Source organism: Gopherus evgoodei, chromosome 5, assembly GCF_007399415.2.
Source record: "Gopherus evgoodei ecotype Sinaloan lineage chromosome 5, rGopEvg1_v1.p, whole genome shotgun sequence".
In the NCBI taxonomy this organism is placed as follows: domain Eukaryota; kingdom Metazoa; phylum Chordata; order Testudines; family Testudinidae; genus Gopherus; species Gopherus evgoodei.
The window spans coordinates 17382309-17398859 of NC_044326.1; the positions used below are offsets into that span (position 1 = coordinate 17382309).

The window sequence follows — 16551 nt, forward strand, 5'->3', positions numbered from 1 at the left end:
CCACTGTGTTGTCTAATCCACACTCTGTCTACACTACAGCTTCAACCACTGCTACCAACAGTGCAAAACCTGCTGACAAACGAGCCTGGTGGGGACACCAGAGGTATGCAAAATTCTCCTATTCATGTTAAAGCAGTGATAAATGTTTATTATCAGGCTTCAAAATAAAGCAGAAAACCAAATCAAAACCTATTTCACTAATAATGGTCATATCTAAAATAGTCAGCATGGCTACACGTTCTTATCCAGTCCTGACATCCCATTCATTTGGAAAAGCAGTTGACTAGGAAAAAGCTACAGGTTTTGACACAGCTGAACATTCTTTTGGATTACTCAGAAAATTGAGATGATCACTGCTCTCCTTCCAGATATGGACAATTCATGCTTAACATTAGCGTTAGCTAGAGAGTGTTGAGACTCCAAACAGGGAAAAAATAGCTTTAGCCATAAGATGCTCTAAACAGCACCAAGAGCACTTCAGGTTAATGAACTGAATAAACGATGCTTTTTGAATAAGCTTCCTTGTATACTAAATATATCTGGAAACAAATTATTTTGTATTTCTATTCTTCTTTGTGCTAAGCTCCCTGCAGAAGTTACACAACTTTGGGAGTTCCTAGATGTCTATAGTAGTTGATCTGTGGGCCTGTTTTGGTGGAAAGGAAAAACACAACACCGAGACATCTGTTTTGAGGAAAGCCCACAAAGATTAACATGGACTTTACAAATGGATTCAAGATGAAGAAAGGTAGGTTGCGATTTGAGCCGACTATCCTTAGCAATAGCAACCTGCTTAGTACATCTTATTATAAAGGAAAATTAGCCCTTAGCTAAAGAATCATTAAACACCAATGCTTAATCCTGTAACTAGAATAGCACTTAAAATTAGCTTACCAGGTTTTCACCTCTGATATAAGGGAAGCAAATAGGGCACTAATATTGGTTTAAAGTGCATCCAAGAGTCTGGAAATGAAAAGCCAAAACCCCCCCACAAAACTCAACAATCTAAAATTTTAACTGTTATGTTAGTGAATAAAAACTGAGAACACATTTGTGAAGTGGGAAAAAATTAAAAGAAAATGTTGGGTTGCCATTCTCAGGGCTCTGAAGAAGAAAACTCCAGAGCTTTTACCTCTTCAGAAGCAGAAGAGCAAGAAATAAATCTAATGGGGCTTGCATCCAACCCTGCTGTGAATACATTCAGATTTCAAAAGGTGAATTGTACCAAGATTATTCATTGTATTATGCAAACATCTAAAATGCAAAACTTGGCTCGGCAGGTTGGACAAGGCACTTGGCTTGATAGCCAGGTCTCTGGGTGCTGCTGATCCTGCCGGCTGGCAAACCATTTCCCCATGCAAGTCAGGCACCACATAGGACGACAGTAACATTGCTGGCATTCTCCTTCGTTTGGCTCTTGACAATTTTTAACAAGCTTGATGTTTGCATTAGTCTGCATACACCCTATACATGGCTCGAGCTCCTATAGAAAGAGAAAAAGGGTAAAGAAGCATAACTGTATAGCAAATTATTGCTTTTATTGTTCTTCAACAACATTTACGAAGCTACTTGAAATGTAATGTTTTTTATGTATTCTCCTTCCCCCAAAAGGAAGGAAGATCTATTGGGTGAAATCCTGACTCCAGTGAAATTAATGGGTGTTTTTCAAGATGGCCAGGATTTCACCCACTGGGAGTTTTCCTGCAAATGTTGTATAACTGAAAAGGACAGCCTATCTGGGCATTTATCCACAGTTAGTCATGTTGAGTGTGCACCTGCAGCCCCCTGGGAAAGGTGCAGGCTGGAAGAACAGTTATTAATGGTTTTATTAACAATAATAATTTGCATTGCCATTGGGCTTTCCAGCCCAGACCCTCAAAGCATTTACGTGGTCCAGCAGATAGGGCACTAAACTGGGAGGATTACACCTGAGTTCTATTCTCAGCTTTTTCAATCATTAGTGTGGCCCTGGGCAAGTCACTTAATCACTCTGTGCCTGACTTTGCTCATCTGTAAAACGGCCTTTATCATACTTACCATACTTTGTACAGCACTTGACTCTATACGTGAAAAGTGCCAAGTATTATTTATAATCAAATTAGCCTCATAATTCCCCTGCAAGATATTATCTTCATTTTACAGAGGGATCAAGTACCTTGCTCAGAGTCACTCAGAGAGTTGAGATATCCTAGATCTCCCAATTCCCATTTCTGTGTTTTAATCCCCAAATCATCACCTCTCTTTTTCAATGTAGACCACTACTTATGGTATCAGTCAGTATCAAGCCAAAACCCAGAAGCCCAAGTACTTTACACCTAAAGATAGCACAAGCTAAAAGGACTGAAATAAAGTGACTCTCTCTCAACCCGACAGCTGTACAGTTCTGAGCCTGAAGGTTTGTTTCCATTGACACTTGGTCCTTAATATTACTGAAGAAAAGATTCAAAATACTGTTTATAATGAAAATAAGATCTAGATTAGGAATCATTTCATGCATTAAAGATCCATAAAGATGTTTAGGCACCTAATTTCCATTGATTTCAAAGGACATTGGGTATTTAAAAACCTTTAAGGATCTGGGCTCAGATCTAAAGTAACTTAGCTCTCCAGAAATACAAGATGTAAGGTGTAAGACTAGCTAAGGCAAATTGTCAAGGCAAGGTGAAATTGATGCCCATCAATTTCAATTACTAATAGGAGTTGTGACTTCAGCTTTCTAGACACCACATGGAAATTTAACTCCATCGTTTCCAAATTCCCCAGGTAAAGCCCTACCGTTGACATTAAATTAAAATAAAACTCCTTATTATGATATTTCCCGTCCTCCCCCTAACTTAATCAATCAATAGCTTCTTTTGGAGCAAACAGCAGAAAAAACAGCCAGGTTTACTTTACTAAATATTTACTGAACTGTAAGATAACCACTATGCAAACACAGTAATCATAAATTTGATTAAGCCAGAAACTACAATTATTATAATGTCAAGTGATTAGAAACTCCCACCTGATTGCTGGGAACAGGGTATGTCTGATTAATTTCTACCAGCGATGTAAAGGTTTCCAGAAACAAGTCACTGAGGCTCTGATGGATCACAACGTTAGCTGCATTACGGATTGGAGCATGAAGTTTCTCTCGTAGTTCCCCATACTCTGTGGAGTTCAACCTAAAGAAGAAAGGATGGAATAGAATGTCATCTCATCATCCATTTAAGTAAGAAGAGAACATTTATCTTGCTTGCTACTTTGAAGCATAACATCAAAAAAGTGAATACCTAGAAAAACTGTGTAGCTTGATGCAGTCTGATATCTAGTCAAAATAAACTTTGGGCTTTTTTTTTTTTTAAATAGGTAGTAAAAGGAAAAGCTTTATTTTCCTTTCCACAGGTCAAGCCAAACCCTGAAACCCTAAACTTGTTCACTTTTTTTTTTAATTATTGTGGCTGGTTCGTGTGGGACCATATTTTCAAAACTGGCTTCTTGTCTTGAGCGCCCAACTTGAGACACCTTTGGCTTGTTTCTTCAGAGATGCTGTGCACCAACACTCCCACTGAGTTCAAATGGAGTTGCAGGTCTATGACACCTTGGAAAATCATGGCCAAGTTCAGTCAAGCTGGGGCTCCAAAAATTGGGACATCACAACCCTGAAGCCACTTCTGAAAATGTTGGTTTTAAGCATGCATGAAAGGGGCTAGTCTGACAATCCTGAAGCGTGAAGCCATCCCTTTAGCTACAGGACAGTTATAACCTGGATGGTGCGTGCTTCTCACACTGGTCATCATCATGCCTCAACTAGACTGAGATGCACAGCTACTAGGGCTCAGAGTGTAGTTCGGACTTCATGCTCATTCAATTCCTTGGCCTCTCTGCCAAGACTGCCAAAAGGGGCCATACAAGAGATAAACCAAAATATTACATAAAACCAAAATAACTCTTGTTCACCAGTAAGTGTAAATCAACTTACTGAGTCTCTTCAGGATTTACATATGTTACCTTGCCCAGTCCCTTCCCCGACCTATTTGCACTCACTTATTTACATCATGTCTAAATTCTAGTTTGTAAGCTCTCTGGGGCAGATATCAGTTTAGTTATTGTTCCTGTCAGGCACATATCACATAGCTAGGTGCAATACAAATAAATAAATAAATTAGGGCTGTCGATTAATCACAGTTAATTCACACGATTAACTCAAAAAAATCACGATTAATCACAGTTTTAATCGCATTGTTAAACAATAAAATACCAACTGAAATTTATTAAATATTTTCGATGTTTTCATACATTTTCATATATATTGTATTCTGTGTTGATTAAAATCAAAGTGTATATTATTTTAAAAATAAAAGAAATAGTATTTTTCAAGTCACCTCATACAAGTACTGTAGTTAAATCTCTTTGTCATGAAAGTGCAACTTACAAATGTAGATTTTTGTTACATAACTGCACTAAAAACAATGTAAAACTTCAGAGCCTACAAATCCATTCAGTCCTATTTCTTGTTCAGCCAATTGCTAAGACAAATAAGTTTGCTTACATGTACAAGAGATGATGCTGCCCTCTTCTTATTTACAATGTCGCCAGAAAGTGAGAACAGGTATTTGCATGACACTTTTGTAGCTAGCACTGCAAGATATTTACATGCCAGATATGCTAAACATGCCCCTTCATATTTCGGCCACCATTCCATAGGACATGCTTCCATACTGATGATGCTTATTAAAAAAATAATGCATTAATGAAATTGGTGACGGAACTCCTTGGGGGAGAATTGTATGTGACCTTCTCTGTTTTACCTGTATTCTGCCGTATACTTCATGTTATAACAGTCTGGGATGATGACCCAGCACATGTTGTTCATGTTAAGAACACTTTCACTGCAGATCTGACAAAATGCAAACAAGGTACCAATGTCAGATTTCTAAAAATAGCTACAGCACTGGACCCACGGTTTAAGAATCTGAAGTGCCTTCCAAATTCTGAGAGGAATGAGGTGTGGAGCATGCTTTCAGAAGTCTTAAAAGAACACCATTCCGATGTGGAAACTACAGAACCTGAACCACCAAAAAAGAAAATCAACCTTCTACTGGTGGCATCTGATTCAGATAATGAAAATAAATATGCATCAGGCCACACTGCTTTGGATTGTTATCGAGCAGAACCCGTCATCAACATGGACCCATGTCACCTGGAATGATGGTTGGAGCATGCGCATCTGGCACGTAAATATCTTGCAATGCCGGCTACAACAGTGCCATAAGAACACCTGTTCTCACTTTCAGGTGACATTGTAAACAAGAAGCAGGCGGCGTTATCTCCTGCAAATTTAAACAAACGTGTTTGAGTGATTGACTGAACAAGAAGTAGGACTGAGTGGACTTGCAAGCTCTAAAATTTTACAATGTTTTATTTTTGAATGCTTTTTTTTATACATAATTCTACATTTGTAAGTTCAACTTTCATGATAAAGGGATTGCACTACAGTACTTGTATTGGTTATTTACAGTGCAAATACTTGTAATAAAAATAAATATAAATAAAGTAAGCACTGTACACTTTATATTCTCTGTTGTAATTGAAACCAATATATTTGAAAATGTAGAAAACATCCAAAAATATTTAAATGATATTCCATTATTGTTTAACAGTGTGATTAATCACAATTAATTTTTTTAATCGCTTGACAGCCCTCAAATAAATAAATGAGTGTTAATGAGTGCCAACCATTGTACTGCTTTGTATGTAGAATTATGGGTAACACAACTGAGATTTCATGTTTCACATAGGCTATACCTACACCCATTAGATCAGGGATTGGCAACCTTTGGCATGCGGCCCGCCAGGGTAAGCCTCCTGGTGGGCCGGGCCGGTTTGTTTACCTGCCGCATCTGCAGGTTTGGCCGTTCGCAGCTCCCACTGGCTGTGGTTCGCTGTTCCAGGCCAATGGGGGTGGCGGGAAGCCGCAGCCAGCACATCCTTCGGCCCACTGGGACAGCGAACCACAGCCAGTGGGAGCCACGATCGGCAGAACCTGCCGACGCGGCAGGTAAACAAACCGGCCCGGCCTGCCAGGGTGCTTACCTGGCGAGCCGCGTGCCAAAAGTTGCCGATCTCTGCATTAGATGGTAACAACTCTGTATCACTATTGTCCAGCAACACTGACTGTGTCCACATTAGGCTATTTTTGCTGAAGTTGCCCACCCTTGCTAACACCAGTTTAGCTCCAAAGGTGGTAGCCACAGTGGCAATGCTAGTTTAGATATGGCTCCTGGGGGCCACCATTGTTTTAAGCACTGCTCAGCATAAATCACCACAACATGGGGCTTAAAACTTGTGGTAGAGGGTAACTTGTCTATACTAAGGCTCTCATATGTGTTCTCGCTAATGGAACTGAACCTGCGGTAGCAAAAGAGAGAAACTGTAGCAAAAAATGTTCTAATATAGACAAGGCCAAAGAGGTAAAGGCTCTATATCCTATTGCTAATTCTCTGAGCTACTTATGTTCTTTAACTAAGATTTTCTTTTTTAAACCTGCTCTTCCCCCATTTTGAGGCAGCACAGGGATACAGCAATTTTGCTTTAAACAGTGATGGCACACAGGAAAAATCAGGCGGTGAAAGGGAATTACTGCTGGATCTTTCTAGGAAACAGAAGCCTCTAATACAAACCACTACACTGGGACTGTAATTTCAGGAGCATGAATAAATCTTATTTGGACAGTGCAGTTTGCAGGGACACAACTAGCTCTTTGGTTCTGTCACAGCCAGAACCAATAAAGAATACTCTTCCATTACTAGAAAGAAATCTTTCAAGGCTAAGGCTAAGCTGATTTAACAGATCAAACTCTTGTCTACAGAGATATAGTCTCTAGTACTCAGCTTTTCAGCCTTTAAAAGTTAAGCTTAAATAGTGATCATACGTATCTGAAAACAACACATCTTGTTTTGACTATATCTTAACTTCAGTAGACTGAGAACCATTTTGATAGGCAATTTAACCTATGATAAAGTAAAAGCAGCAAAGAATCCTGTGGCACCTTATACACTAACAGATGTTTTGGAGCATGAGCTTTCGTCAGTGAATACCCACTTCATCGGATGCATGTAGTGGAAATTTCCAGGGGCAGGAATATATATGCAAGCAAGAAGCAGGCTAGAGATAACGAGGTTAGTTCAATCAGGGAGGATGAGGCCCTCTTCTAGCAGCTGAAGTGTGAAAACCAAGGGAGGAGAAACTGGTTTTGTAGCTGGCTCATGCTCCAAAACATCTGTTAGTCTATAAGGTACCACAGGACTCTTTGCTGCTTTTACAGATTCAGACTAACCCAGCTACCCCTCTGATACTATGATAAAGTAAAATTAATCCTGCCTCAGGGGGATGGACTAAAGGGCCTTGTGAGGTTGAGGTCCCTTCCAGCCCTTCATTTCTGTGATATTTTAACATAGGGCTGCAATCACTCTGAATATTACTCAGTTAAAGTTTCAATATATAGGAGTCTGCAAAAAATTAAAAAGGAAAATGAATAGTTCATGAGAACTGCACTTAGGAGATACTTTAAATGAGACATTCCTGGGATAACATGTATTCGTAATGTGCTGGCTAGAATGTGTCACCACTGCCTTTGGCTGAATGGAATCACATCTGCTCAAGTGTTTGTGATGCTATCTTCTGGTGCCTGCAGACTACAGAGTGGATAAATGCCCTAACCCCCAATGTTTTCTGAAAGTTCAGGGAGAGACAATCAGATGCACCTGACCTGGGAGATGGCTGAGAAGGGTTTAATGAGCAGAAACGGGCAGGGGGTGGAGTTAACTGGAGCAGCAGGAGAGTAGACTACTGAAGAACGAACTAGTAGTGTATTGAGCTGCAGCGGCAGGCAGGTGCAAGAAGCCTTGCAGTGGTTGGAGAAGCAAAAAAGGCAGGGTACCAGGAGTAGAAAGGGAAGCCCAAGTGTTGTTTAGCACTGCTGGCCAGCAGCAGGATGGTAGAAACTGGGGTTGGGTGTGAGGGTCAGTGGAGAGATATGTAAGAGAAACTGAAAAAAATCAATCAACTGTGTGAGAAAGGAATGATACAGCCCTTTGGAGAGCTGCTCCAGTGCACTGCTAAATGAAGAATTATAGCTAAAGATAATGTTGCTGATAGCAAGTAGAGGTATTCCTTCAGTGCAAATGGTAGAGGCCTGTGTGTTCAGGGCAGAAGGTCCTAGGTTCTCATGCTGAATATATGGGATGTCTGGGGCCTTGTTCACACAAGTGAATTTTTACAAAAACTTTCCACTGTTGCCAACAGTGGTGCAGCTCAGCCTGAGGGTATGCACCCATACTGCACACAGTGGGAAGGGGATGTTTTGTCCTATTATGACTTAGTTATGTTACATCTACATTATACTACGGAGATTTGCTATTTTTGCATTTTCTTATTACAAGAACTTTCTGATTTTATAAAAACTATTCTTGGTGATAATTTATTTAGCCACAAAAGGAAAGCCTTGATATTTCTTTGGAAAAAAATTACCAACGTTAAGTGTCTGATTCTTAACAGTGGATGTGACTTTACTATTGCGTCATTAAAACACAATTGAAATAATCAGCTAATGAATCATCTTTGTGTCACCACCTTCAAAGCCCTGCACACATTTGCCCCTCTCTACTTATACTCCTTTGTCAAGGATTGCATTGGGCTCCTCCATCCCCCCACAATCTCCACAGTTCTGCAAATGTTCCAGCTTTGTCAGCTTTAGACACAATCACCCTTGTGCCTTCCTTCATGTTTCCTATGACCTCCCTGAGCTGTCCTGCCTAGTCCACTTTTAAATCTCTCTTAGACAAACCTCTGTCATGCTGCAAGTCAAGTTGATTTGTCTATAGGTTGTCCATTACTGTGGCCTTTTCCTTAAACTCAGGCCATGTCTACATCTAAAATTTTGCAGCGCTGGTTGTTACAGCTGTATTAGTACAGCTGTATAGGGCCAGCGCTGCAGAGTGGCCACACTTACAGCAACCAGCGCTGCAAGTGGTGTTAGATGTGGCCACACTGCAGCGCTGTTGGGCGGCTTCAAGGGGGGTTCGGGGAACGCGAGAGCAAACCGGGAAAGGAGACCAGCTTCGCCGCGGTTTGCTCTCGCGTTCCCCGAACCACTCTGCAAACCGCAGGGAAGGAGACCTGCTTGCTCGGGGGTTCGGGGAACGAGAGAGCAAACCGGGAAAGGAGACCAGCTTCGCCGCGGTTTGCTCTCGCGTTCCCCGAACCACCCTGCAAACCGCAGGGAAGGAGACCTGCTTGCTCGGGGTTCGGGGAACGCGAGAGCAAACCGGGAAAGGAGACCAGCTTCGCCGCGGTTTGCTCTCGCGTTCCCCGAACCACCCTGCAAACCGCAGGGAAGGAGACCTGCTTGCTCGGGGGTTCGGGGAACGCGAGAGCAAACCGGGAAAGGAGACCAGCTTCGCCGCGGTTTGCTCTCGCGTTCCCCGAACCACCCTGCAAACCGCAGGGAAGGAGACCTGCTTGCTCGGGGGTTCGGGGAACGAGAGAGCAAACCGGGAAAGGAGACCAGCTTCGCCGCGGTTTGCTCTCGCGTTCCCCGAACCACCCTGCAAACCGCAGGGAAGGAGACCTGCTTGCTCGGGGTTCGGGGAACGCGAGAGCAAGCCGGGGAAGGAGACCAGCTTGATTACCAGAGGCTTCCTCAGGTATGCTGGGATACCTGCTTATTCCACGGAGGTCAAGAAAAGCGCTGGTAAGTGTCTATACTTGATTACCAGCGCTGGATCACCAGCGCTGGATCCTCTACACCCGAGACAAAACGGGAGTACGGCCAGCGCTGCAAACAGGGAGTTGCAGTGCTGGTGGTGCCCTGCAGATGTGTACACCTCCTAAGTTGCAGCGCTGTAACTCCCTCACCAGCGCTGCAACTTTCTGATGTAGACAAGCCCTCTGTCTACTCTCCTTATACTAAGCTCCTAGAAGTAGGGACCATCCTTTTTCAATGTTTGAACAAGGCATAGTGGATGCCACCGTAAATAAACAACACCACACTGAAATTGATGGATTAGTATCTTAGATCAGGCCTGAATATATCTGCTATTCTAGTTTAGACTTCACCGCCCTCTGACATTTACAATTTGGTCTGTCAGTTATAGCCACAGTCTGTCCCACAGACTAGAAGCTTACAGATTCAGCCATGTAAATGGACACTGTCAGCTACCTTTTCAAATATACAGTTTTAAATATCCTTCTAGAAGCATGAATAAAAACAAACAACAGGGCTTTGTTTGTTTACTCCTTTGTGAGACAGCATTACTAAGGATGTCAGCATCACTAAAAATAGCCTTTGTTAACTACATTTTGCTACAGAACTATAGGCTCATCTAGCTCCTACATGAACAGTGACTTGTAAAACAAAAACAGCAATAGAGAGGGACAGTGTAGAAAACAGAGAATTGGAATTTACAATCCAGAGAACATTCACTAAGAACATAAAAATGGCCATACTGGGTCAGACCAATGGTCCATCTAGCCCAGGATCTTGTCTTCCGACAGTGGTCAATGCCAGTGCCCCAGAGGGAATGAACAGAACAGGTAATCATCAAGTGATCCATTGCCTGTCCCCCTTTCCCAGCTTCTGGCAAACAGAGGCTAAGGACACCATCCTTGCCCATCCTGACTAATAGCCATTGATAGACCTATCCTCCATTAACTTATCTAGTTCTTTTTTGAATTCTGTTAGTATTTTGGCCTTCACAACATCTTCTGGCTAGGAGTTCTTCACATAATACACAGACTGTGTATTATGTGAAGAAATACTTCCTTTTGGTTTTTTTTAAACCTGCTGCCTATTGATTTCATTTGGTGACTTGCAGTTCTTGTGTTATGAGGAGTAAATAACACTTCCTTATTTACTTTCTCCACACCAGTGATGGTTTTATAGACCTCTATTACATCCTCGCCCTTAGTCATCTCTTTTCCAAGCTGAAATTTCCAGTCCTATTAATCTCTCCTTATATGGAAGCTAGCAGGATTTTAAATTTAAAATCAGGTTAAATTTGAGGCCAAAGCTACTTGTCCACTCTTTAAATTAGGTTTGCTTGCAATATGTCACTGTGATATGCTTAGGAGATGTGGTTGTGTTATGTATATTTCAAAGGAAGAAGGAAATCATGGATGAATCATGGCCAATTTTGCTAGAGTCACTGATTTTTATGACAATTTTGACAGAGAAGGTTCCTTGTTCCCTCTTCTCCCCTATCCCTCACCCAGAGCTCTTCTAGTGGCTTCCCTCTCTTTAACATGCTCTGGGAATGAGTGACTTGTTCCTCTGATTGGCCAATATGCCTTCACTGGCTTACAGAGTAGCAATCTCCCTGAACATTTTCCCCCTCTATGTTGAGGATACTGGAGACGACTTTCTCTGCGGGCAGCAAAGGGGAGGTATCAACACCTTAAAAGTTTTGGGATCTGTCACAGCAGCCACAGCAGATATGACACATGTGCTTCCCTAACCACCAACAAATAGCATATACTATACGGCATAACACTGCAAGGTTAATATGTTTTACCGGATATCAAAAGCTTTCACATAGGGATTAATACTGGCAACACGGATGGTGAGGAACTGCACGGGCATGTTTGTATCAGGTGAGAGTTCGTGTTGCCTGGAATCTGTCACCGTCAGATGAATGTCCTGCTGTTGGGCAACATGTAAACTGTAGGTGGTCACTTTCATCACCCAAGTGTCTGTAACAATCACTCTTGCTCCTGGTGCTCCAGTAGCAAACTTGTCAATCCTCCTGAATTCTGTATTGATGGAAGAAGCCACTGCCCGCCAACCAGACTGTGGAAGAGCATGAAAGGCAAGTGTCCGAGCTAAAGGATGGTTATCCCAGCCGTTCTGTGACCAGTAATATGCCAGGATGCCGGTGACTGTTGGAGCAAGAATAGCCAGCAAGAAGAATATTTTCCAGCCTTCTGAGGCCTGGTAAAAATTAAAAAGCTGTTTCTCTGGTGCTGCAAAGCACATGCCAATGTAATAACCTGCAAAGAAAGATATTTGCTTTCAGAAGACAATAGATATAACTAAGATAATATTTTTACTTCAAGGTCCAAGAGAGACAGACAAGGTTTTCATCTCAAGACCAAAAGACCAAAAACATCAACACACTTGATCACGGCCTTGGACAGGCCAAGAGACTACTTACACTTGATCTTAGCTCACACACATTCACACCAATTGATCTAAACGTTCATCTGGCAGGTGTGCTCCGCTCTGGGTGACTTTTTTTTTTTTTTTTTTTTAGGGTGGTGACTTCAATTCCAACCAGGGCTGGCTCCAGGCCCCAGCGTGCCAAGCGCGTGCTTGGGGTGGCATGCTGCGGGGGGCGCTCTGCCGGTTGCCGGGAGAGCGGCAGGCTCCGGTGGACCTCCCACAGGCATGCCTGCGAGGGTCCGCTGGTCCCGCGGCTCCGGTGGAGTATCCGCAGGCACGCCTGCAGGAGGTCCACCGGAGCCGCGGGACCAGAGAACCCTCCGCAGGGACGCCTGCGGGAAGTCCACCGGAGCCGCGGGACCGACGAGCGGCAGAGCGCCTCCTGCGGCGTGCCGCCATGCTTGGGGCGGCGAAATGGCTAGAGCCGGCCCTGATTCCAACTTTCCTAGCCTGAGTCATTAGAAGGCATTTATTTTTACCCAAATTATACAGTTAGTAAAGGGAGGTCATTGCAGTTTTCTGAGTAAATAAAACTATATCCCTGTATAACATATAGTCAAACATAGCCAACTGAGAGTTACCAAGAATAAAAGTCAAGTGGTATGTATATAATATGCAGGTTCCCGAGATGGAATTAATTCCATTATTTAAAATTTGACAGTTTTTTTTAAACTTTATAATAAATGGATTCAGATCTTTGCCTGCACCATACTACCATCCTGAACTACCTTTCTGTGCTTGCTTGTTTCCTTCTCTGGACTTAGTTAATGCCGCCAGAGCAGGTCTTCTGATGACAACAGTCGGAGAGACTTTCTTGGCCAGTGGTGCTGAATGGTTCAGTTTCACAATTCACGCGTAAATGTGATTTCATACCTATGAGATACAAGATTTTCCCTCCCACAATGGATTACTTTGTTTAACACTACAGGTCAAATATTATTTATGTTCACTTACACTGCCTTATTAGAGCAGTGTAGAGACACAGGGCACTACGGGTGAGGTGAATGCAAGACTGTCTTTATTTTCTGTTTATACAGAATTTTACCTCCCTACAACATGCACCCTAGGGGCCACTTTCAATAGCGGCTCTAAGCGTTCACATCTAACGCCTCAAGCAGAACCTCGCTATTTGCACCATTTGCAGGGAAACCCATTATTGATTGTCAGATTCTGCAAATTATGAAGTACTCAGTCAGTTAAAAGGTTGAAAGATATATCTCACAGTATTTTTTCATTGACATGTAGTTTTGTTTTATTTATAATATTCTCTAATATCTGAGTAAATATTCTAATAGTGAATTTTTATAAAACAACGAACTCTTAGTAATACCAGATCTCACTAGAGCATTCTGATATTAGATTTCCACTCATAGGCAGGGCAAGACCATGGTTATTTTGGGTGCAAATTAATGAGGTTCTCATGGATATGATGGAACTGCTTTACCTCACACATACTTCAGATGTGTTTGTGGATTTGCTAAAGAGACAGAAGCGTGTAAAGAAGCCCTCAACCTTCAAGATCTGGTTCAGCCTACACAGCCATACCCATGTCAAGGGGACATAATGCAGCACATTTTTCAAACTCAGTTCAGACAAGCCTACATTCAGTAAAGAAGTAGGGATGCAAATCACAGCAAGTGAAAGAGATGAGAAGGGGAAAAACACTGTCCAGAGATTGACTAAATGATGGCAGACCAGGGTCCAGGGCTTTCCACACACAAATAGTCACCGCTAACTGAAGGTGCAATGGGACAGTCTGACAGCAGCGACTTTACAAATACCTATTTTAATTTGCTATCACCATCTTCCTCCTTACCCACCCTCTCAGTTCTTACCACACAACCTAGCTATCATTAACCCCACATCCCACCCCTTTGCCTTCACTGCAGCCCCATGGCTATTTCCCTCCATCCCCTCCCCTCAAGCTATACTCCCCCGTTCTCCATAGTCCCTTGGTTAATCTCATCCAACCCTACCTGTTCTCCTGCCTGGCCATCCTCCCACCCTTCCCTACAGCCCCCTCCCTATCCTCTCCCCCCCCCTTTCCCTGGCTACTCTCCCCACCACTTTCCCCCACCCCCCCAAACAATCTTCCCCACCTCTACAGCCCTCTGGCTACTGTCCCCCACCACTTCCCCTTCCTCTCTACAGACCCCCCCCAACTATTCTCCCCTTAGTCCTTCCTCACAGCCCCCCCCCCCTCCCGCCTTGCTACTCTCCCTCACCTCTACAGTCCCTTGGCTAATCTCCCTCCCTGCAACTCTCCCCCTCCCCACAGTCCTTCCCTGCAGCCCCCCCCCATCAGATCCTCCCTCCCCGCCACCCTCAGCTGCTTCCCCCAGCCCCGCTCCCGGCCCCGCCTCACCGAGCGGCAGCAGGCCGTGGGTCAGCATGGTGCCCGTGCTCCTCCGCAGGTGGTAGTGGACGAAGGCCGCGTCCTCGCTGCCCAGCCAGCCGGCCAGCAGGTTCTGCACGGTGAGCCCGGCCGAGCGGAACTCGTTGGGGGTGAACACGAAGCAGACGGCGAACACCAGATAGGCCAAAGTGAAGGTGACGGCGGGGCTCTCCATGGCCCCGCGCCTGGCCCGGCCCCGAGTCCGCCCCGGCCCGGCCGCCGCGCAGTTCCCTGGGAGAGGAAGTTGTGCGGCGAGACAGAAGGCGGCGATCCGTGGCGTGGCCTCCGCCCAGCGGGCTACCAGCCCCCAGCAGAGCCGGCTCGGGACCGTCCCGGGGGCGGGGAAGCTACAGCGGGCTGCAAAGCCAGGAGAGGCCCCCCCGGGCCGTGAGCAGCCTTCCCGGCCCGCCGCGAACTCTAGCTCGGCTTTCGTGTACAACCGTCCGCCCGGGTGACGCTAGCCTTGAACACGGAACCAACTCATGAGCGAGTTATCTAAAGTCCTCCCACAAGCACCGGGCTGCTGTTGGAGTCTCCAAGGCAGCGCTGGATCTTCCCGGAGGGAGTGGGGTTCTGGAAGCACCCGTGCTGGGCTTTGTGGGGGCACAGTTGTGTTTGGCAGCTCAGGGGATGGCCCCGGTTCTTAAGCTGCAGGTTTAATTTTCTAAAATTTCCCCCTTTGCAAAGTGGTTCATGGCATGAACACAGAGAAGTTAGCTGAACAAGTAAAATACTCTTTCTGGAAGGCTGCAACTTAACACTACTTTATGTCTTAGAATTCAGAGTGATAACACTCAAGAACCAAAGAGAGACAAAACTGCTCCATAAGACAGAGAGGCACCACTCACCTTCCCCTTGTTCTTTTCAGACTGATTATGGTGCTGCTCCCCATCCCAGATGTCTAAAGTCCCTAGCCTGCAAGTGGACCTGGAACTTCATCCGTCCACATGCACTCTTAAAGTAATAGCTTGCATGTCTGGATTATTTACACAAGTAAGGGTTATTCATAAAAACAGCTGTCCTGGGTCAGACCAATAGGCCATCCATCTAGCCCAGGATCCTTTCTTCTGACAGTGGCCAGCACCAGATGCTTCAGAGGGAATGAGTAGAACAGGGCAGTTTTAAGGCCAGTTCCATCTTCTGGCAGTTGCTGCTTTAGGGACACCTGGAGTATGGGATTGCTTCCCTGACCATCTTGGCTAATAGCCATTGATGGAGCTATGCTCCATGACCTTATCTAAGGCCATGTCTACATCTAAAATTTTGCAGCGCTGGTTGTTACAGCTGTATTAGTATAGCTGTATAGGGCCAGCGCTGCAGAGTGGCCACACTTACAGCAACCAGCGCTGCAAGTGGTGTTAGATGTGGCCACACTGCAGCGCTGTTGGGCGGCTTCAAGGGGGGTTCGGGGAACGCGAGAGCAAACCGGGAAAGGAGACCAGCTTCGCTGCGGTTTGCTCTCGCGTTCCCCGAACCACCCTGCAAACCGCAGGGAAGGAGACCTGCTTGCTCGGGGGTTCGGGGAACGAGAGAGCAAACCGGGAAAGGAGACCAGCTTCGCCGCGGTTTGCTCTCGCGTTCCCCGAACCACCCTGCAAACCGCAGGGAAGGAGACCTGCTTGCTCGGGGTTCGGGGAACAAGAGAGCAAACCGGGAAAGGAGACCAGCTTCGCCGCGGTTTGCTCTCGCGTTCCCCGAACTACCCTGCAAACCGCAGGGAAGGAGACCTGCTTGCTCGGGGGTTCGGGGAACGAGAGAGCAAACCGGGAAAGGAGACCAGCTTCGCCGCAGTTTGCTCTCTCGTTCCCGGAACCACCCAGCAAACCTCAGGGAAGGAGACCTGCTTGCTCGGGGTTCGGGGAACGCGAGAGCAAGCTGGGGAAGGAGACCAGTTTGATTACCAGAGGCTTCCTCAGGTATGCTGGGATACCTGCTTATTCCACGGAGGTCAAGAAAA

At 44.8% G+C, this 16551-nt stretch overlaps 1 protein-coding gene across 1 annotated transcript; it reads right to left on the bottom strand.

Annotated features, from left to right (window-relative positions):
- On the bottom strand, window positions 1-15069 carry TMEM129 (transmembrane protein 129). The gene is made up of 4 exons (XM_030563982.1): window positions 14565-15069; window positions 11553-12027; window positions 3005-3164; window positions 1-1483 (listed from the first exon to the last, which is right to left on the bottom strand). Exons 1-4 carry the CDS (start codon window positions 14767-14769, stop codon window positions 1235-1237), a joined length of 1089 nt encoding a protein of 362 aa, XP_030419842.1. The 5' UTR covers window positions 14770-15069; the 3' UTR covers window positions 1-1234.
- Window positions 15070-16551: the final 1482 nt, after the last annotated feature.

Excerpts from the sequence above, each read along its gene's own strand:
- TMEM129 (XM_030563982.1), bottom strand. The coding sequence starts at position 14,769 with ATGGAGAGCCCCGCCGTCACCTTCACTTTGGCCTATCTGGTGTTCGCC. Across the intron at positions 3,165-11,552 it reads GTGAAAGCTTTTGATATCCG|GTTGAACTCCACAGAGTATG; the intron begins GTAAAACATATT and ends TTTCTTCTTTAG. Across the intron at positions 1,484-3,004 it reads ACCCTGTTCCCAGCAATCAG|GAGCTCGAGCCATGTATAGG; the intron begins GTGGGAGTTTCT and ends CTCTTTCTATAG.